This window comes from Heloderma suspectum, chromosome 7 (assembly GCF_057233095.1).
Source record: "Heloderma suspectum isolate Gila_16-S chromosome 7, 16-S_ref, whole genome shotgun sequence".
NCBI classification, from domain to species: domain Eukaryota; kingdom Metazoa; phylum Chordata; class Lepidosauria; order Squamata; family Helodermatidae; genus Heloderma; species Heloderma suspectum.
In genome coordinates this window covers 85,161,457-85,183,962 of record NC_139464.1, presented here as the reverse complement: position 1 = coordinate 85,183,962, position 22,506 = coordinate 85,161,457, and the positions used below count along the sequence as shown (strand labels likewise).

The 22,506-nt window shown below is 43.2% G+C and overlaps 1 protein-coding gene across 1 annotated transcript in view; it reads left to right on the top strand.

The window, feature by feature from the left end:
• Positions 1–22,506, top strand: part of CTTNBP2 (cortactin binding protein 2) — a 125,698-nt gene that overhangs the window by 89,385 nt on the left and 13,807 nt on the right. Inside the window, exons 11-18 of the mRNA XM_084810823.1 lie at positions 776–871; positions 4,565–4,644; positions 5,600–5,686; positions 5,771–5,870; positions 7,012–7,164; positions 7,404–7,591; positions 16,019–16,197; positions 20,823–21,028. Coding sequence (XP_084666949.1) covers positions 776–871; positions 4,565–4,644; positions 5,600–5,686; positions 5,771–5,870; positions 7,012–7,164; positions 7,404–7,591; positions 16,019–16,197; positions 20,823–21,028 — 1,089 coding nt within the window. The remainder of the gene's footprint in view (positions 1–775; positions 872–4,564; positions 4,645–5,599; positions 5,687–5,770; positions 5,871–7,011; positions 7,165–7,403; positions 7,592–16,018; positions 16,198–20,822; positions 21,029–22,506) is intronic.

Here is a 22,506-nt window from a genome sequence, read left to right as displayed (position 1 = left end):
TCAAAACCTATTTGCTTGCCCAGGTATTTTAAATTGATTTATGAAGCCAAGGGGTAGCTGCCTATTTTATGTATCTTCTGTGTTTTTTGTTGATATATTTACAAAAATTGCATGTTATAAACCACCCTGATACCATAATTTGAAAGGATGAAGGGCAGTATATTACGCAGACACACACATAGCAGAAGAACAAGCTACAGTTTGACATAGCTGGCCACTGTTGAAGCCTAATAAACTACCAAAAAATTGTCAGCCTGTCAACCAAAGTGACAGCAAATTTGGAGCCATGTGTGAAATCTAACACTGATTACAGTCTAGTTTGCATGTTACCTTTGTAACTGTTATCAAGGTAGTCACTATGATACTTTTGGTAGAAGCTTCAGTTTCTAATTCCTGAAGCATGGAAGCACTTAAGCATTACAAAATAAGAGAGATGCCATCTTATATATCCGTAGCAGGTATGGTAAGAAGCAGTGCAAAAAGCCTTGTCCATACTTTGAGAAGAGATTAGATTTCAGGAGTCCAACAAATTCAGTTTCTGTTTTTTAAATGTAGATTTTATTTTAGTGTTGAAATATGATTTGAAAAGTTTCTTTGAACAATTATGAGTTAAAACCCTTATCTCAAATACGATGCACCCTATAGACTCCCCAGCCAAATTTAAATGCAGGTGATGTGAAATCATACTATCATAGTAAAAGTATTTTCTGAGACACATGTCTTGCCCTCTATGTGTGTAAGTATGCCTCTGATATCCTTCTTCTCTTTTTAACAGGTAATGTTTCATGGTCAGTAGGTCAGACATTTCCCCAGCCACCTTGGGAATTTTTGAAAAGGAACCAGGTGGAACATATACTCGTATTTTTGCTTGGTAAATGCATTTACTCTTATTTTAGCATCATGCATTACATAAGTGTTCATTGTGATGGATGAAGTATGGATTGCTATTTGTTGTCATCTTCAGTATTCACATTCTTATTAAGCTTTGAAGTTCGGTTAATAAAGCAGCCTTCCTTAAAAATGCTCAAAACTAAAGCTTAAGCAACAAGAAAAAAAGAAAAGTTTCTAGAACACCCTGTAGAAGGGCTAGTTTTCAGATGTGTATTATCCTTTTATATTATCCAGCAAAATGGTACCATCCAGTGAAAATATCTGATTATTCTTAATATTTGTGGACCATATATGAGTAATTTGCATATAATTTATTCTGAGCATAGAATTTGAATATTGTTTGTCCTGGTATAGTGTAATAGTTAATGAAATGTGTTCTGAGCCAAGAAGGCGCTGATTCAAATTTCAGCCCCACCATGAATTCACTGGGTGGCCTTAGGCAGGCCAGAATTTCCCAGCTTCAGACTCACCTCCCTTTGAAGTAGGAATCTAAATAGGGGGCCTACTTTACAGGTATTATTGAGATAATGTGTATAAAGAGGCTTGAATACTCTAGAGCAGTGTTCCCCCAACCTGGCACCCTCCAGGTGTGTTGGACTACAGCTCCAATGATCCCCAGCCAACAGTGGCCTATGTTGATGGGAGTTGTAGTCCAACACATATGGGGGGTGCCAGGTTTGGAGAAGGCTGCTTACAATGCGATATAAATACCAAATGTTGTTAATATACCGCCCACCCTTCTGCCCAGCATCCTCCCTGACTGAGCTGGCAGAGGCAGTCCCAAGTGTGGTGTTGGAGGAACCCAGGACAGTGATTCTGGGTGACTTCACCTTCCATGCTGAGGCTGTCTCTGGAGTTCCAGCTCGGGACTTCATGGCCTCCATGACACCCATGGGGCTGTCTCAGTTTGTCATCGGCCTGACACATGAAGCGGGGCCTACCCTTGATTTGGTTTTTGCTCCAAGTTGTGACTTGGGTGGTCTCAAGATTGGGGGGGGGGGGGCAAGTAACCCCATTGTCATGGTCAGACCATTTCCTGGTGAGGTTTGAACTCACGGTGTTTCTTCCCTCCTGCAGGGGTGGGGGGCCCATTCGGATGGTCTGCCCCAGGAGACTGATGGAATCCAATGGATTTCTGAATGCTCCTGGGGATTTTCCAGTGGAGAGAGCTGGTGATCCAGCCGAGGCCCTAGCCTCACTGTGAAATAGTGAGGTGCAGAGGGCCATCGACTTGATTGCACCTGGGTGCCCGCTCCAGCGCTGTAGAGCCCACTCCACTCCTTGGTATACTGGGGAGCTGCGGTCAATGAAACAGGCTGGACATCGGCTAGAGCACAAATGGCATTAGACTCAAAGCGAAGATGACCGAGCATGCTCTAGAGCACATAATCGTGCCTAGCATGGCGGTGTGGGCAGCAAAGAAGGCTTATTTTACTGCCTCCAATGCATCCTCGAATATTGCATCAGCAGAACTCTTCTGGGTGGCCCAAGGATTGTTAACACCCTCCCCAGAAAATGGGACCCTGGCCCTGTTGAGGACCCTGTGACCTTTTTCATCGCACTTTGAGGACAAAATTGCTTGTCTCTGTAGCAAAGTTGACGCTGTTGTTGAGGAATCACAGTTCCAACTGAGGTGTCTGATACCACCATTTGCCCAATTTTGTAAGATCAGTTCTAGTTCCTGGGGCCTGATGATGTGGACAAGATGTTTGCAGCAATGTGACCAACCACGTGCCCTCTTGATCCCTGCCCTTCTTGGCTAATAAAAAGTAGCCAAGGAGGTATGTCTGGGTGGGTTCAGGGAATGGGAAGGGGTGGTCCCTGCTGTCCTTAAGGAGTCAGTAGTGTGGCCACTCCTGAAGAAGCCCACTCTGGACCCAACGGTATTAGACAACTTACTGCCCAGTTGCAAATACCCCTTTCCTAGGGAAGATACTTGAGAGGGTTGTGGCAGAGCAACTACACACACTCTTGGAGGATACTGAATATCTAGACCCATTCCAGTCTGGGTTTCAATCTGGTTATGGGACTGAATGAGCCTTGGTCGCCCTGATGGGTGACCTTTATCGAGACAGGGAAAGAGGGAGCTCAACCCTGTTAATTCTGCTCAATCTCTCAGCGGCTTTTGATACCATTGACCGTGGTATCCTCCTGGATCGACTCCGTGGGATGGGTATTGGAGGCACTGTGTTACAGTGGTTCTGGTCCTACCTACGAGGCCAATTTCAGAGAGTAACATTGGGTGACTGTTTCTTGGCCCCTTGGCAATTGAGCTATGGGGTGCCACAGGGCACCATCTTTGCCCCAATGTTGTTTAACATCTATACGAAGCCACTGGGAGTGGTCATTAGCGGATTTGGAGCTAAATGCCATCAGTATGCTGATGACACACAGCTCTATCTCCCTGTGACATCTGAAATCAGGAGAGGCTGTGCAAGTCCTGAAGCAGTGTCTAAACTCAGTAATGGGCTGGATGCAAGCCAATAAACTGAAGCTGAATCCTGGCAAGACGGAAGCCCTGTGGGTGAGTGGTTCCTGAGTCCAGGAGATAGGCATATTATCTGTTCTGGATGGGGTTATACTCCCTCTGAAAGATCAGATTTGTAGTCTGGGGGTACTCCTAGACCCATCATTGTTGCTGGAGGCCCAAGTGGCCGCTGTGGCTCAGAGTGCCTTTTACCAGCGTTGACTGGTTTGCCAGCTACAGCCTCTCCTGGACAGGGATAGCATGGCCTCAGTGGTACAGGCATTAGTAACCTCAAGACTGGATTACTGCAATGTGCTCTATGTGGGGCTGCCCTTAAGGCTGGTCCAGAAGCTGGAGCTAGTGCAGAATGCAGCAGCTCGGCTGTTGTCAGGAGCTGCCCCTTTTCAGCATGTAATCCCTTTGCTGATGGAACTGCACTGGCTGCCTATTTGCTACCAGTCCAGGTTTAAGATATTAATACTAGTGTACAAAGCCCTAAACAACGTGGGACCAGGGTACCTGAGAGAGTACCTTCTTCTTTACCAACCAGCCCGGACACTGAGCTCATTGGAGGGCTTGCTTCTGGTGGTTCCACATGGACCTGTGGCCTGGTTGGAGTCTACTAGGAAGAGAACCTTCAGCATAGTGGCTTCCTTCCTGTGGAATTCCCTGCCTTTGGAAGTCAGGCAGGCGCCAACGTTGTATTGCTTTCAGTGCGTCCTGAAGACATTGTTGTTTCGAGAGGCCTTCCCTGAGTGACCAGCCATGTTTTATTAAGTTCAGAATCTGTGTTTTAATTGTTTTAATTATGGGTTTTATTATTTTATCCTGTTGTTCACTGCTCTGAAGTCTTTGATCTGGAGCGGTATATAAATATTGTAAATAAATAAATAAATAAAGTTGTTGAAGAAGAATTTTGTTTTGTCTTGTTGCCACGTACAGCCCGAATACCACATAGAAATGAAAATGGGAATTATTTTTACTAAGCCCCATAGCTGTGGGGAGATTTTCAGGGGGTCATGGCTGGGGAGCGAAGGGAAAAGCCCCCCCTCCCTGTGATCCTGATAACAATCCCTCAGCAGCTGTAATCGAATCAAGTAAAACAACAGATGTAGTTGCACGCTATGCATTAAGTGTAACATGTCATTTGGCCCTTAGCTCTCCTACAGGGCTTAGGACTGGCTCATCATATCTCTTCTCTTAAAGGTCCTCAGGAAGGCTGTCTGCACAGTGTGACTTATGCATCTATGATCCACCTTCAGACGTTGCAGAATTACCTCAGGCTGGTAAGGATCAGCTTAATTCTTGTGTAACAGTATTAATTCATTTCTACCACTTCTGAAAACCTCTTGTCTTTCCTTACAAACTGGTGTTACCTCCTTTGTATGCTGGACCAAGATCCAAATGCACCATGGATTGTTTTGGACAGCCAGGCTCCTTTCAGATCTTGCCATCTAAGACGATGGCATAATTCACAGTGATGCGGGAGAAAGAGAGTCATGTGAATCTACCCTTAGATTCTTGTGTATCCAGACACATCAGTTTTGTTTTGTTTTGTTTTTTGTTCTCTAAATTCATTCCATGGTGAGGATCCACAAGACTGCACAACTCGTTCTACACAGCCAAATGGACTTTGGCCTTGTGATTTTCCCACAAAAGTTCTCCCTGCTATTTGGTAACATGCTTTCGACACTGGGAGCATTGTGACATGGCAGCAGGGTCTGACGTTTGAAGGGGGAAAGGGCAGCAATCCCAAGCCTTTGGATGCACCTGAAGTAGCTCTTTGGATCCTGGCCTTTGATTCTAACTGGCATTGAATTGCCAACACAGAGACGATAACTAAAGGGGCCTTGGCTGAGGCTAAGAAATTATACTAATAATCATAAACATTATAGGGGCATTCACCCTCCCCAACATTTGATTTGGGGAAGATAGGATTAGACTTCCTGGTTCTAGGAACCCAGAATACAAACCAATCCATCAGGTTCAGTATTTTTAAGCTCTTTGTTGTCCACAGTTTTCTTTACTTTCAGGTGATTACTAGTGGTGATGGTGGCCACTGGCCAACCACCTCTACAGAGATGGCTCCAGTGGGTGTAAGCCCCATTGAACACAGTGGGACTTACTTTTGAGTAGATATGTATAGGATTACTCCATAAGCAATGTTTATAGAACAGTAAATATTGTAGAAAATGTAGGCCTGTAGAAAATGCATATCAGTATTATTGTGCTTATCCACAGGTGGAACAGTACCATAACATTATCTTCCATGGTCCAGAAGGAAGTTTGCAAGATTATGTGGCATATCAGATAGCCCTCTGTATGAAGGTAGGAAGATAAAAACAGACACCATTTGGAAAAAAGGGAGAGCACATTATATACCTTGGCTAAATTTATGAACTTTTAACACAGCACAAGCAACTGGCTGCAGGATTCTGTTGTGAAATAGTCAAAGTGAAGATAGATGCTGATTTCTCCAAGGAGCATCTTGCAGAATTATTCATCAATAGTGGTAAGATTATTTTAATAAATCAGTGGATGTATTAACTACAAGTCACACTTTTAATGATGCTTACACAAGAAGCACTCTAAAGCCCTCTGTTTCTAATACAGCTTTTTAGAAATTCTAAAGACAAAGATGGATGTCTCACTAGAGCTTGAACTGAAAATGATGTTTAGTATTAAAGCTTTGGGTACTTTTCTTTCTGTCTTGACAGGTTTGGGGATATGTCTGGAATCAAAATTGTGGTTTTCCGAAAACACAACATTATTAGAAAAGACTAATTCGCCTTAGGCTGCAATCATATACCCACTTAACTAGGAGTAAGCCCCACTAAATTCAGTGGGACTTGCTTCTAAGTAGATATGTCAGTTCTGTCTGTTTCTCCAACAGATTGCAATAATTAATATTTCATTCTCTGTGAAACAATCACTTAATCTATCTCTTTTCCTGCTTAGCCATGATTAAGAAATGGCCCATCATTAGATTTGCACCAGTTCTCAGTGGTTTGTAATCCAAACTTTTTTTTCACCATAAACCAGGGGTGCAGAACCTCTTTCAGCCCAATTTTGGAGAAGTTCTTAGGGGACACATTCCAGTGGTGGGCAACGCCGAAGGCAAACGGAGTGTGACCAAAAAGCCAAAAGTGCCAGCATATTGTAGCTTGAGGATCTTCCTGCCAGTAACTAAGGCTTAGGAGAGGGATTCCAACCTTTTAGAATGGGGAAAAAACTGCACAAATGCCAGGAAACCACCAAGTTCACCAAGATCAGTGGTTGGGGGAAAGGGGCATTGCCTTTGGGGGAACCCCAGAAGGCCGGATTGAAACTGCAGCAGGGCCAGATTTGGCCCCTGGGCCTTAGGTTCTGCACCTCTGCAATAAAACATTTTAAAAAACGACATGAAAGTTCCTACTCACTCTAGATTAGCCTTCCTCAACCTGGTGCCCTTAGGGTGTTTTGGACTACAACTCCCATCATCTGCAGCCAGTATGGCTATTGGCCATGTTAGCTAGAGGTGATGAGAGTTGTAGTACACCAGGAACGCACCAGGTTGGGGAAGGCCACTGTAGATGTAGGAGTATGTAAAATGCACTTGGTAAACAGAGAGAGGATTTCTTCTGCCAACCACAATGAGCTCTTTGTATTTATAGCTTGCCTGATCCCAGTGAAACAGCCTTCTGTAAGCAACAGAATCATTGTAATTTTGGAGAATTTGGAAAAAGCTGCATTATCAGAATTACTGGGGGAGTTTCTTCAACCTCTTGAAAATCGTGGCTCTGATAATCCCTGCACAGTAAAAAAAGGTACAAGACATTTTAGTTCCATTTGAATATATTGTGATAGGTAGCTGCAGAAAATTTATTTTAAAAGAACAAAATTGCATTTTCTCTTTTTTTGTTCCATTCAAAAGCCATTCGTGATATGTACTCCATTTCAATGACATTTCATTTTGATTGTGATTCTTTATATTAGAAAAATATCTGGGGGAGAGAGTTGACTGTCTTGACTATTTCTGATTTTTCCCCTTTATTTCAATTTTTAGCCACTGGTGTATCTGACGCTTATTACTTTCATGAGAACTGCTTTCTCATGGGGACCATTGCAAAGTCTCGGCTTCAAGGCTCTGACCTGATGATTCAGCAACATTTCCTCTGGGTTCAGCTAAGATGGGATGGAGAACCAATCCACGGCCTCCTGCAAAGGTTCCTGCGAAGGAAGGTTTTAAGTAAGGTAGGAACCATATAGGCTTGAGTCTGAAGTCATTGCTCACCACAATAGATGTTCAGCATTATCAGGGACAACAACAAAAAGAGAAGGTTGGCACTTCTGTTTTGAAGAACAAAGAGCTCAATCGTATGATCATGGAATTGTTTTCTAATAATGCAGACTAATAAGGTTCTGTGATTGGCTTTGATTTGGAGGAAAAACAGTCACCCATGGGATTTTGTGGTCTTTTCTTGGAACCAGCAACAAGCCAGTAATTTTTCATACACTCTGCCATGTTGATCTCAAATGCCAAGCCATTTTGAGTGATCTTGGATTATGGGTAGACACAGATGGCACCAGGCTGTGTTAAAGAGGCATTTTCTGTCTGCCGTAATTGTTTCCATGACAGACCCCAGTAAAAGTGTCTGTGCCTTTAAAAACTAGTCCATATTGGCTTCCATGTCTCATTTGTGTGCTGCAGGATGAGACTTTTTGCCTCCAGGCAGTTATTCAAAAACCTGCTGCAGTGCAGTAGGTTTTCTGCTGACCAAGGCCTCTCAGGAGAATGGAGAGCTCCAGACTCTGATGCCTAGTTAGAAAGAGATGGTTCATCATCCTTTCCCCTTCGAAGTATAGCCATATATCATTGCTGCTTAGTGGCACCAGTTTGGCTGCCAACACCTAGCGTTAAAAGATGCTCTTGAGCCTGTAGTGACAGGGAAATGCTCCCGAGACTGTGTGGAGGGGAGAAATGTAGCAGATGTGATTTGTTCTACAAATGGCACCAGAGAGACAATTCCTTGCTATACAACTAATTAAGCTGGGGCCCAGAAGCCCACACAGATTAAGAGGCTTCAGTCCTTTTCTGTCCACATAGTAAATGAAAGCTAGTTATACATGTTGCGCTCTGATATTTAGAAAAGCTGGGCTTATTATGATCAAACCAGGTGCACTTTGCATCTTAGAGCAGCAGTCCCCAACCTTTTTGGCAGCAGGGACCAGTTTCGTGGAAGACAATTTTTCCACGGACCGGGGGCGGGGGGGTTTTGCTGGCGGACTTCTGGCCGCTGGGACGCAAATGGCAAATGGTCCCTGTTCTTTGCAGCAGACCCAAGGTAAGGGGGTTTCGCACACCCCTACGGCCCAGTTCCTAACAGGCCATGGACTGGTACCGGTCCGCGGCCTGGGGGTTGGGGACCCCTGTCTTAGAGTGTTCAAGGCACTTCACATATATTATCACAGCGATCATTACAATGACCCTGTAATGTAAGCTAATCCTGAGAAATTGCTTAAGGCTACCTGGCTGAGATTTTAACTGAAATGTCCTCTTCTCAGCTCAGTTTCTTACAGAACTATGGTCATACGGTAGTTAGAGCTGTCACAGAAATTTGTATTTCCTGGCTCAGAAGTACAAGTATCATGGGCTCATAATGCTTGCCTCAAATAAGAGATGATCATTACAGTGCTGTAATTCTTCTCGAGCTTGGGTTTTAATCCAAGCCAGAGAATAATCCAACTTGCTCCCACTTGAGCCCTTCTCTCATCTTCCTTCCTGCCCCCTTAACTGGCTGTGAATGAAATAAAGGAGGGAGTTTGCAGTATGCGAAGTACAGGAGGTGGGAGAGGAGAGAGGCCTTCCTGGAAAAGGCTGTGTTAAAATCCAAGTTTATCTTGGGATTTTCTAAGAAAGCTCCAGAAAAATGAATCTTTTCCAAAATAAGCTTGTGCGGGGGTCAGGGCAGGGGTGATTGGGGGATAGATTTGGTATTGTGGTATTCAAGATAGGATTGGAAGTGCCTAGTCCAGGGGGTAGGCAACCTTTTGGGTTTGTGGGCACATTTGTACATTTGAGAAACTGTCCTGGGCACAATCATAAAATGGCTGACATGGGTGGGCATGGCTAATCACAAAGGACAAGTAACCTGCCCAGAAGCATTCATGGGAAATTAAGATGACAGCAAATAGAGGCCCCCACTTTGCTTTGACGCAATCCCAGCTGGCAGTAAGAAAGTATTAAAATATTTTTAGAATAAAAAGTGGGTGTCTCATTGGGCACCAAGGAAGGTGTCTGGAGGCACATTGGTGCCCATGGGCACCACATTGCCTACTCCTGGCCTAGACCATGTCAGGTGACATCTCCAAAGCCAGAGGCTTGCTCTGTAGGATTTCCCAGGGACAGAATATCAGTGCCATGCATCTCTTCTTACATATCCCTGTGATGAGGCCAAGAAGAATAAATGGTGAAGAATAAGCATGCAAGGTGCAGAATTTGGGTTACCTTTGTGTAGAATACCTTGGTATTTTAAGCACAGATATGCACAGCCTTGATTATGATAGTCCCTTTGAAAAAATAATTTCAACTAAATGTCCACAATAGGGCCATTAGAACAACATTGAAAAATAAGACTCTTTCTCCTACAGTTGGTCTCTTAAATCTGACTGCATGCCATGAAGCACTGCTTATAATGCGATTAGGAAGAACATGAGTTCTTCCTTATGAAAGGATTTCCTTTTTAGCTTTTGCCTCAAAGCAAGGCATTATCCCTTGACTGAACACCTGTGTTCAGTTCTTCTGCCATATTCCAAGCCTCGTTTCCATCTTTGTTAAATGCCTGAAGTGCTCTCTGTTTTCTATGTGTGTTTTTCTTGTAAATGAGCAAAATGGGGCAACTGTGTAAATGTGCCAAAATAACTACAGCAAATTAGCAAGCCAGCACAATGAAAATTCAATGAATAATTTGAAGCTATTAATAGCAGTTGCCTGTCACTCTGTGGGAATGTTAGTACTTGGAACTTTCTTGATACTATTGTTACAGAACAAGAGGAGCCTATTTTTGTGAGAAACTTAAATTTATTTACATTGAAAATAAAACTGATCTCAACTGCAAGCTAATTTAATCATGCACTAGAATTTCCTCTTTAACCGATTATGGCCAGCATCTTCACTGTCACCAGGATGAGAAAGTTTGAATCTACATTGACAAAATGTATTAAGCATATGTGAAACTGGGCTTAGTAGCGCTCGCTCTTGGCTTTTCCTACCCTTGAAACTAGTTTGCTTTTGTTATCATAAAAAGTTAACAGGGCCAGCTCCAGATTTGAAGGGGCCCTGGTGGGGCCCTCCTCCATTGGTGGACCCTACTGGGCCTCCCTGATATTGGAGGACAAGCGTGTTCTGAGCAACACCTGGTGGCTATGTCTTGCTGGCATTTTAATTTCTCTCAGTGCCTTGGAGCAATGCTACACTGGAGGCATTGTAGGAAATTTAAATGGTAGCTAGACTTAAAGGGAGAGCCCTGGCAGCTGCCCAGAAATGCCAGGTGCTGACCCTGACCCTGCTAGTAAGCTCCACTTCCCATATCATCAACTTTTGGAGGAGGCCTTAGATAGCATTGGTCCTAGAGCCTTTAGCTTGTGATGTTTTCATGTTCAGGATTTATTTCTTATCTAATTAAAAGTGCTAAAGATTTGCTCACTTTTTAAAAGGGGACTTTCCGGGATTCTAGGCAGTGTCACAAATTCCACACTGCACATTGAATACAGTTCTGAATCGGCCATGTAGTCTTAAGTCCACTATGCCCAGATAGGCTAAATCTCCTATTTGGCCCACAGGTTTCACATTTTAAAGCTGGTCTCCTTCTTTCCTGCTTTGAACTCTTGTCTTTGGCGGTTGCCTCCACCTTCATTTATGCTTGCTGTGATCCAAACTCATTTGGAACCTGAGCAAATCACTTTACAACTCAGCATGTGATCCCTGTGTGCATTTGCACTGTCACAGTTTGAGCATTGTCACCAGCAATGTGAAAATCTGCGTGTGTGCCCAGGTAGCATGAAATGTTAATTGAGAAGAATGCTACAATTCTAGATGCCTTATTTGTTCTAATGCGAAGAGAAAACTCCCTGGAAAAGACCCTGATGCTGGGAAAGACTGAAGGCAAAAGGAGAAGGGGACGGCAGAGGATGAGATGGCTAGATAGCATCACGGATGCAATGAATATGAACTTGAGCACGCTCCGGGAGAGAGCGCAGGACAGGAAGGCCTGGCGTGCTATGGTCCATGGGGTCACGAAGAGTCGGACACGACTGAACGACTGAACAACAACAACAAAATTAGATGGGCAGCAGTCAAGTTCCCCAAGCTTGTCTTGGCAAGTTGGTTTAAACAATAGCATCAGCATTGTGCAAGTTATCCTTTGGGTAAATACAGTTGGCTCTTGTAATGTTATACCTTATTTCCTCTTGAGGTGGTGGTGTGTCAGCTGCAGACAGACTACATAGCTAACTTCTTTGTAATGGTTCTACTGGGCGTTAAGACAACAGCTTCATGTAATATTGGGGTTATATGCCTATTAAGCTGTATTTATTTCTGGGTACAGGCCAATGGGGCACAAGCCCCACTGAAATGAGTAAGAGTATAACTCTTGTACAAATGCTGTACATTATTGTAGGGCTTGCTCAAGAAATGTTCCTCGTGTTATTAATGTTGACTGTTCAAAATAAAATTCTCGTAGTTTCAGATCTAATAACCTTGGTCCGCACCATACTGTGTGTTTTGAGCTGGCTCTGCATCATCTAAAAGTGCTTGAACTTAGGTGTGCTTGGAGTTGCAGTTCTATGGCCCTTCAGGCCACTACTTGTGTTGCTTGAGAAGAACTCAAATGTGTTCCTCTTTCCAGATGCAGGAATGCTTCCCACACACATGTGCATAATTTGATTTCTCATCACAGGGAAGGGAGACGTAAAGTTGGGGGTAACAATGGACGAAGCCTCATGCACCACAACAGAGAGAACAGCTCTAATAGCGCCCAATAATAGTTTTCACAAACATGTGGGAAGAAAGCCAGACCATGAAGCGCATGGTCTTCAATGTCTATATACTAATGCTCAGAGTATGGGAAACAAACAGAGAGAACTTGAACTTTTAATAAAGGAGGGAAATTATGACTTGATAGGTGTAATTGAGACTTGGTGGGATGACTCTCATGACTGGAATACAGCAATTGAAGGATATAATTTGTTCAAAAAGAACAGGAGGAACAGAAAATGAGGTGGGTCTGCACTATATATTAAAAAATACATATTTCTGCACAGAAATACAGGAGGACAAGCTTGGTAGCCCCATTGAGAGCATCTGGGTTAAAATAAATGGAGCAAAGAATAAAAGGAACCTGGTGGTCAGAGTCTACCCGCCACCCAATCAAGGAGAAGACGAGGATGAAACTTTTGAAAAGCAAATAGCCAACGTTTCAAGGAAGCATGATGTAGTAGTAATGGGGGACTTCAATTACCTCGATATTTGTTGGGAGACAAATTCTTGTGATGGATAACTTCCTCCTACAAAAAGTAGAGGAAGGAACTAGAGGATTGGCTATCCTTGACTTGATCCTAACCAACAGAGATGACTTAGTGGGTAAAGTAGCAGTTACAGGAACTTTGGGGGAAAATGACCATGTTGTACTTGAGTTCTTGGTTATAAAGGAAGCAAAAGCTGAGTGTAGCCAAATCCGTACTCTGGATTTTAGGAAAGATGCTTTTAATAAACTCAGAACAATGATAAGTAAGGTCCCATGGCAAGTGACTCTAACAAGAAAAGGAGTCCAAGATGGATGGGAGTTTTTAAAAAAGGAAATTCTCAAGGCACAATGACAAACAATTCCAACAAGAAAAAAAGGTGGAAGACATCAGAAGAAGCCAATGTGGCTTCACACAAAGCTTAGAGATGACCAAAAGACAAAAAAGTACACATATAGGAAGTGGAAGGAAGGCCAAGGAACAAAGGAAGAGGACAGGCAGGTAGCACAGAATTGCAGGGATGGCATCAGGAAGGCTAAAACTGAGAATGAGCTGAGGTTAGCAAGGGATGGTAAAAGGAAAAAAAGCTTTCTTCAGCTACGTGCATAGTAAAAGACATAGGAGAGAAATGGTGGTTCAGCTATTAAATAAGGATGGCAAAGTGATAACAGATGACAAAGAAAAGGCAGAAGTGCTCAATTCCTACTTTGGCTCAGTCTTCTCCCAAGAGAGGGTCTGTGACCCCCCTGGCAAAGGCAAAGTACAGGCTGATGGAGCAGGATTGCAGCTTGAGATGGATAAGCATATGGTCAAGGAACACCTAATTACTTGGAATGAGTTCAGATTTCCAGGGCCAGATGAACTACACCCTAGAGTAATAAAGGAAATGGCAGAAGAACTCTCAGAACCGCTGTCTATTCTCTTTGAGAAATCATGGAGGACAGGGGAAGTGCCAGATGACTGGAGGAGGGCTAATGTTGTTCCTATCTTCAAAAAGGGTAAAAAGGAGGAACCTGGGAACTACAGACCAGTCAGCCTGACATCAATCCCTGGGAAAATTCTGGAGCAGATGATAAAGCAATCCATCTGTAAGCACCTTGAAAACAATGCAGTGACTACTCGAAGCCAACATGGATTTGTCAAGAACAAATCCTGCCAGACGAATCTGATCTCATTTTTTGATTAAGTGACCTCCTTTGTGGACTGTGGGAATGCTGTAGACATCATATACCTCAACTTTAGCAAAGCTTTCGACAAAGTGCCCCATGATATCCTGATGAGCAAACTAGCTCAAAGTGGGCTAGATGAAACAACAATCTGGTGGATCCACAGTTGGCTACAGAATCGGACTCAAAGAGTGCTTATCAATGGGACCTTCTCAAATTGGGGAGAGGTAATGAGAGGGGTACCGCAGGACTCAGTCCTGGGCCCAGTGCTCTTCAACATTTTTATTAATGACTTGGAGGAGGAGCTGCAGGGACTGCTGATCAAATGTGCAGATGACACAAAATTGGGCAGGATATCGACTGGAAGACAGAAACAAAATTCAAAGTGATCTGGATAGACTGGAGCTCTGGGCAGAAAATAACATAATGAAATTTAATAGGGATAAATGCCAAGTTCTGCACCTAGGAAAAAGAAACCAAATGCACAGTTAGAAGATGGGGGATACGTGGCTCAACCACACTACAAGCGAGAAGGATCTTGGAATTGTTGTAGATCACAAGCTGAACATAAGCCAACAATGTGACGTGGCTGCAAAAAAGGCCAATGCTCTTTGGGGCTGCATCAATAGAAGCATAGCTTCCAAATCCTGGCAAGTACTAGTTCCCCTCTACTCAGCACTTGCTAGGCCTCATCTGGAGTACTGTGTGCAGTTCTGGGCACCGCACTTTAAGAAGGATGCAGACAAGCTGGAGAGGGTTCAGAGGAGGGCAACAAAGACCATCAGGGGACTGGAAAAAAAGCCCTATGAAGAGAGACTGAAAGAACTGGGCATGTTTAGCCTTGAGAAGACAAGACTGAGGGGGAGATATGATAGCACTCTTCAAGTACTTGAAAGGTTGTCAGGCCAGGATCTCTTCTCGATCATCCCAGAATGCAGGACAGGGAATAATGGGTTCAAGTTACAGGAAGCCAGATCCAGGCTGAACATCAGGAAATATTTCCTGACTGTTAGAGCAATATGATAATGGAACCAATGACCTAGGGAGGTGGTGGGCTCTCCCACACTGGAGGCGTTCAAGACAAGGCTGGACAGCCATCTGTCAGGGATGCTCTGACTTGGATTCCTGCATTGAGCAGGGGGTTGGACTCGATGGCCTTGTAGGCCCCTTCCAACCCTACTATTCTATGATATGAATCTATGATTATTTGATCACTTGCAGTCAAATATGTGTGAATGCACTCCATTGAAAAGCATTGTGTTTAGGGGTAATGGGAAGCGAGGTGAAAGATCTATCTGTGGTATTTGATCCATGGTGGGTCATTCACACATGCAATCACTATTTAAAGCTAGTTATAAAGCAACGAACAGGCATGTGTGGACTGGCACATACCTCCCAGAGAGCTTTGGCTATGAGTAGGGGTGTATGGATTACTTACCCCTTTCTGCTGGGGCTGTCCGCTGGAGGTGGAGGCGATCCGTCCCTCCCCCCTGGAATCCTCTCCAGCCAGCTCCGCTACACCATTTGTGTCCCTGCGTTAGCCGTGATAGGCTACATATATATTTACGTAGCCTATCACGGCAAAAGGCAGGGATGCAAATGGCGTCCCTGCGTTAGCCGTGATAGGCTACGTAAATACTTACGTAGCCTGTCACGGCTAAAGTAGAGAGGAAATGGCAGATGCAGACCAGGGCAGCCATTTGCGGGGCAGCGGACGGCTGACAAAGGTAGGCTCCGTCCCAGGTAAATTTCGCGGGGTGGCGGGGGGGATTGCTCTGTTCCTCCACGGACTCCGGGGAGTCTGTGGCAGAATTCTCTAACATCCCTAGTTATGAGGCAGTATACAAATGTAATAAATTAATACATACATAAAAATGACCTTTTTTAGTGAAAGCTACTTCTTACATGCAGTGTGCCAAACTGTAAAATTGTTTTCTTTCTTCAAAGAAGTACAAACCACGTCTAAACCAATAATCTGCTCTGTTCTCTACAGTTCAAAGGAAAAATGCCTCCTCCATGCAATCCAGTGTGCAAGATTGTAGAGTGGATTCTTGCAGTCTGGCACCAGCTGAACTCATGTTTATCACGGCTTGGTGCACCTGAAGCACTTGTTGGGCCAAAGCATTTCCTTTCTTGTCCAGTGGTACCTGGTCACAGCCACACAACAGTGAAGTACGTCTTGCATTTATTCCTCATTATGCTTACAGCACAGTGTCTTCCTTTAGAACTCTTCCATCACCACTACATTTCAGTAATTCATTTCATAACAATTCATTTTCATGTTTCGAAACTGACTAATCTTTTCCCCAGTGTTTCATTTCTGAGTAAGTAGAAATGCTCAGAAATAGTAGAGCTCAGTGGGACGTACTCCCAAGTAAGTATGTTCACAATTGCGGCCTTCTAGTAAGAGTTCAGTTGGACGTACACCAGTGAGTGCCACTGAGAGTGGGGTGACTTACCTCTGAGTAAACATGCATAGGATTCCTCTTTTAGTTCAGGCAGTTTGTCATTCTGAGATAACAAAATGCTAAATGCTATTTCTGTGAGGGAGCAATGAAAATGCAGATGAGATTATATGTGCGAACCATAGTAATATTTCTGTCCTGTTGTTAGTACATAATTTGAGGATATCGTTATCATCATCAAATGAGTGTCATTCTATATGTATATTCACAAGACACATTCCTTTCTTCATAGGATAATTTCTGTAAGCATTCCAGGACAAGAATGCATGAGATCTCAGCCTAGAAATCGCAGTATGCTTCAGGAATTCTGATTCCATTTTCAAAAGGTCATAATTCAGAGCATTTGTTTACAAAATCACATCAACTGCATAGCATTTCTCTTTGAAAAATCAACGGTGCTGTAGCATTTTCACAGCATAGTAGGGCTGCCCACCAACCTAGCAACTCCTGGTAGCTGTAGGAGCCCCGGTGCACACGGTGATACTGCCCACATGTAAGGGCTTTGCCACTTCATTCCAGGGAGGGGATTGTTCTATGCTGTAATACTCAGTATTGAGATTTAAGTACAGTGAAATGTTTGTTGTTTTCTCAGGTTATTGATGCTACTGTTAGAATGTTTGCTGCTACCTTCAGTTTTTATTAGAGGATTTTTTGTGCATGTGGTTGTTGTAGTTGGTTATATGCTTATTATGGTTTTAGCTGTATATCACACTGGGCAACTTAGATGATTAAGGGCGCGATCCTATGCATGTTTAGACAGAAAAAAGTCCTACAACTACCAGCATTCCTCAGCCAGTGCTGCTGGCTGGGGAATGCTGGGAGTTGTAGGACTTTTTCTGTCTGAACATGCATAGGATTGTGCCTTAATTCACTTTTATAAATAAGGCAATGTCTACAAAAGAATATGCTGTTGGCGTTACCTCCACTATTTAAGTGAATAGAAAATTGGTTTACGCAAGAGCTGCATCTCCATTCAGTTGCACTAGGGACGTAGGAAGCAGATCTACCTGTCCCACTGTTGACTTCTCTGACTAGCAGATGCTCAGCGGGGGTCTTTCCCACCACCTCCTACTTGATCCTTCTAACCAGAGATGCCAGGAATTAAACCTGGGACCTTCTACTGCAAAGCAAGTGCTCTGCCACTGAGCCAGAGTCCCTCCCCATAAACGTGGCAGGGACCTTGTCTCTTGACAACATTCAGTGAAGAGGTAATTGCTTCTGCCTTTTTAGGAATCGTAAACATCTGGAGGGTTTACAGTTATGGTGCCCCCATTGCTTAATTCTTATGGCAGTTTGAATTCTGTGTGAGCGCATGTTTTGGCACTTTAGACAAAGTTCAGCATACTGCAAATCTCAGCTGTTTTAAAAAAGCAAGTTTCTAGCCCCTGTAGCTGCAAAGATAGGCTTGATAGCGAATAGACAATGCCTAGTGACAGCTCAGATGTCAAAGGCGGTGTTGAACCAGATTTTTTGTGGTTAGGAGCAGGGCTTTAGTGCCGTCCATACTGGTGTGTCACCACCTATGGGATAGATAGATAGATACTTTATTGCTTAAAGCCATAGGCCACCACAATGTACATTAAAAAAGGAGGGGAAAAAACAGTACAGTACAATCACATACTGTATGTGTATATACATAGATTCACACATCCAACAGAATCATCCCCACTAGACTGTTTGGGCTTTGGCACGTATTTTCCTTGCTGCCAAGGCAAATTTTGCTACCTATGACTCCCACTGCTTTTAGCTCACTCCAGTAGTCAGCGTGCTGTACCTGAATGTTGAAATCTCAGCTCAGCCGTGGTCTTAAGGGGTGGCTCTCAGCTGATCTTTATCCCTCAACCTCAATTCTCAGGCTGTAAAATGGGAACAATGATAAATCTGCTTTTCAGAAATTGTTGTGGAGATGAGAAATACTGTTGCATTTAGATCTCAAAGTGTTGCTGCTACTCCTGCGACTGCTGCTGCGACTGCTGCTGCTAGTACTAATGATTTAAACAGAGGAAGGTGTTAAAGTGGTCTGATATCACTCCAAGACAGATGTAGTCATGTTTAAATATTTATTTGCTTGATAAATAAAACAAGAGTATGTATACTAAAAAGAAAGAAGCAGCAAAATTGCTAAGCATGCATCTGTCTCAGAAATGTCAAGCAATGTTGATGTACTAAATGAACATGCTTCATTTGTCAAAGTAAGAAGCTTTTAGCCTTTTTTGGTAGGGGGAACTTGTGTTTTATTTCATGGGTAAAACAGTTAATATATTTGAAGCTCATGAATCATAATATTAAAGGTGCATTTTTGAGCATGTTATCTTCTTCCTACATATAGTCCTCTCACCAGTTTCTCTTCTCCCATTTCTAGTTTCCTGATCGTAATACTTCGGTGCTCCTATTTTTCACTGCAGTTCAAACCTGTTTCGATCACATGTGTATAAGCTAATCATCAGGAATCTTGAAGGCGTAGCCAGAAGGGGCTTTCTTGCAGAATGGTTAAATGTGACAGATTGTCTCTATCTGGTTTTGTTTGACTAGAGTTCCATTTTAAGGAGATGCACAGATAGGGAGTGCAAAGGAGCACATGGGCTCCTAAACGTCTCCTGTATAGAAGAGAGAATTTCAACAGGTTTTGCTTTTTCAGCCTTGCATGGGGAGCTGTTGAAATTCTCTCTTTGGGGGAAAGGATCCTAGCTCAGTGGCAGAGTGCAAGCTTCACATGCAGGAGGTCCCAGATTAAATGCCTAGAATGTATTGGTAGTAGGTGATGGGAAAGACATTTTGCCTGTGACCCTGGAAAACAGCTGCCAGTCAGAGAAAGCAATGTTAGCTAGATATACCAGTGATCTGACTTAGTGTAAAGCAGCTTCCTGTGCAAAAAGTACAGGAACCTTGTTCTCCTTCATACTTTGTCACCAAATCTGCACAAGTTTCTTTTGTAGAAGTTCAGATGCATTTATTCAGTGCATTCAAGCCCAGCAAGCCACATGCCAACTGAGATGAAACCATCTAGTCCTCATTGAAGGAATCACACCACAGGACCAGTGTGAGCAACAAAGACCATACAAAGCAAAGCCATACAAAAGCAGCCCTATCACTTTTCTTTCGGATTTGCACTTGTGATTTAGTGCCAAAGCAAAGCAAACCCTTGTAGAGGCATATCCTTTAAATTCAGCTGTATGGTTGCCCCCATTTTTTTCCTGGCAGGGCTTTTGAACATAACTAACCATACATTCAGGAGGCAAAGCTTTGCTCGTGATGCATCTCCAGGCTGGAAAAGCCTTCTTGCATTTCTGCTTGTCTGCAGCAATTAAAGTAGCCCTATTAGGCAAAGGTGGCAACCACCTTCTCCAGCTACAGTAAACAGGTGTTTTTGCTGGGTAGATGGGCAATAAAGAATTGATAGTCATCATTAAAGTTTCCTCTGGTGCTGTCATTTCAAAGAGTTCAGGAAGATATAGCTGACAATCTACTTTTGTGGTTTTGAAAGCTGTTCTTTTAGCCTTTATCTATTTGTGATTTAGACAGCAAAATTCACCTTCTGGGCAAGAAGGTGAACTTATCATAATGTAGGACGCAAGTGCAAATAGGTTTTTTGTCAGTTTTTTTTTTCTTCCCCTACTTTTTAACTGAGAAATACCAGCCAGTTCAAGGACAAGCTTCTATGGAGTTGTTGGGAAATGGCAGGTGCTGTCTAAAAGTAAAATGTAATCATATAGAAGCTCCTCCTAATAACCCCAGATAACACATATGTAGGATTATGGTTATTCAGTGTTGAGAAAAGATACTCAGCAAATGTCACAGACACTTCTTTATAATTCAGAAGGTCCAGGGCTAATCCCCCATTCAATCTGTGGTGGAAAGTTGTAAGAATTTAATATTAATAGCACTTCTTCCAACAGCTTTGGACAATTCCAAATTTAGTGTTTTGAAAGCAACCTGTGTTTTGAATCAAGTAATTTGTCACCCACATTCAGGTGCTGATTCACATACCAAAAGCTCAGCTAGCGTTTTGCAAAAACAGCAATAGTATCTCTAGCCCTGGAACAAGAAGAGCTTCTTATCTGGGTACTTCTTGTTGTCCTTCCTGTTTTGGCATTACCATTGCTGCTGGGAGCAACATCTGGAAGCACTCTTAGCTAAAGGAGTGTTTGATAAAGACACTTGAACTACTTTCGATTAAACTACTGCATTCTTTCCAGCAGGTGAACGGAGTGACCTTTCTTACCATGTTTCACAAGTACTTCCAACAGCTTGAAAGTTTCCTCCCATGTGTCAAGTGTACATGGTAACTATAATCATATCTTTTTGCTGTTTCTTTTCCATGTGTGCTCCAAGGTGGATGTCCAAATTATGGAATGCTGTCATTGCTCCCCGAGTTCAAGAGGCAATTCTTTCCAGGGCTTCTCTGAAAAGACCATCTACACTGGGACAGATGGCAGTAAAGAAAAGTCCAAGCCAAGGGCAACAGGCTGTAGTGAAAGCTGCACTCAGCATCCTGTTAAATAAAGCTGTTCTGCATGGATGTCCACTTCCCAGAGCAGGTGAGGCACAATAAATGGGTTGATCACTAAAAGCAAAGGCCTGGAAGTAAATGGAAGTCTATAACCCAGCAGCCACAGCACATATTGAAAGCGCCCAGAAATGACCCTATATCAGACATGATTTCAAGGAACAGGTTTTTAGAGAAATCAAAATAGCTTGAGCAGGCCACACATTCCCCTGAGATTGGAACCAAACACAAAAAAGATTTGCTTTCCACTCTGGGAGGAATTCATTGCTGATTACAAGAATATAGAGATCACTGAAGTGCCCTTATAATGAAGTGCTCTTATAACTAGAGTTGTGGAGATACTTTTCCATGGATTCATCCAATGGCACTAGAATAATGATAAAAGTCCCACAACCACATGAGTATGAACAGTCGCATGGCTTTCCCCCATTCAGTTGGCATTCTCACCATTTTTATTTTGGGAAATGCTTGACGTGCTCATAGATCCATCAAAATTCTCTAATTTCTCCTTTTTCCTGTTTTTGCTCTAGTGAAATACATGGCTCTTAGCTCTCCCTACTTGTCACCATCTAGTGGTCCAGACACTGGCACGTTCTCTTCTCTGGCCATTAGGAGGCAGGTTGGCCTCTGGTCTAAATCTTTCTCTCCGCATTCTTCTTTGCCCTGTTTCTGGTGCTTCCTGTTATTTTTGTCTGTTTGTGTGTCGCTTTGTGAAACCAAAATTCAATCATTTTAACTTTATGGCTACCCAATTTATTTCTGCTGGGGCAATCAGGCAGCCCATTGTTGGAGCCAATTTCCTGCTTATTGCACTGCCCATAAATTCATTCAATTCTCAAAAGTTCTCTCACAATCTTCTGTATGACCTTTTGGTTAATCTCTGGGACTATAGTAAAACTCACAGCTCTGAAAGAAACTATGGGTAAAAGCATTTTGCTAAAACTCTTCTAGACAAAGCTATACAGAGCTGGATTATCAGGGTCCCGTCTACATGGGAGGATTTCTCTGATGCTGCTGTGGCTTTAAGTTGTTAGGGATATGGCCAATCTGCGGCTAATCAGCTGCATCCCTCTTGAAAAGCCACATTTTCTGAAAGTCCTTTTACTCCGTATTTTTTACTTAAAGCTCCCAGGCAGTTCCCCTGCAGTATGTTTAGTCCCTCCTCATTAAATCCTGGGTGTGTCTCTGTGATGTGGCTGTGACGGGGTAGTGAGGTGGTCAAGAGGTGGAGCTGCTCCCCACCCCCCAGCGTTCCCTCTTTTTCCCCATTTGCAGTAGGACTGCTTTCAAAGTAAGTAGCCTCCTTTTCCCATTTATCAGTAGCCCTGTTTCATTCACAATAGCAGAGTAGCCAGGTTATATGTAGTGCACCATGAAGAATACACAGAGGAGGGAGGAGAAAGGGCGGCCAGTCACTATTTCGCAGTGGCAATACACTTGCAACTTCACAGTTGTGTGATACATCTACAACTAGGGAATACACAGACAGGAAGGAAAAAGGGAGGCCGT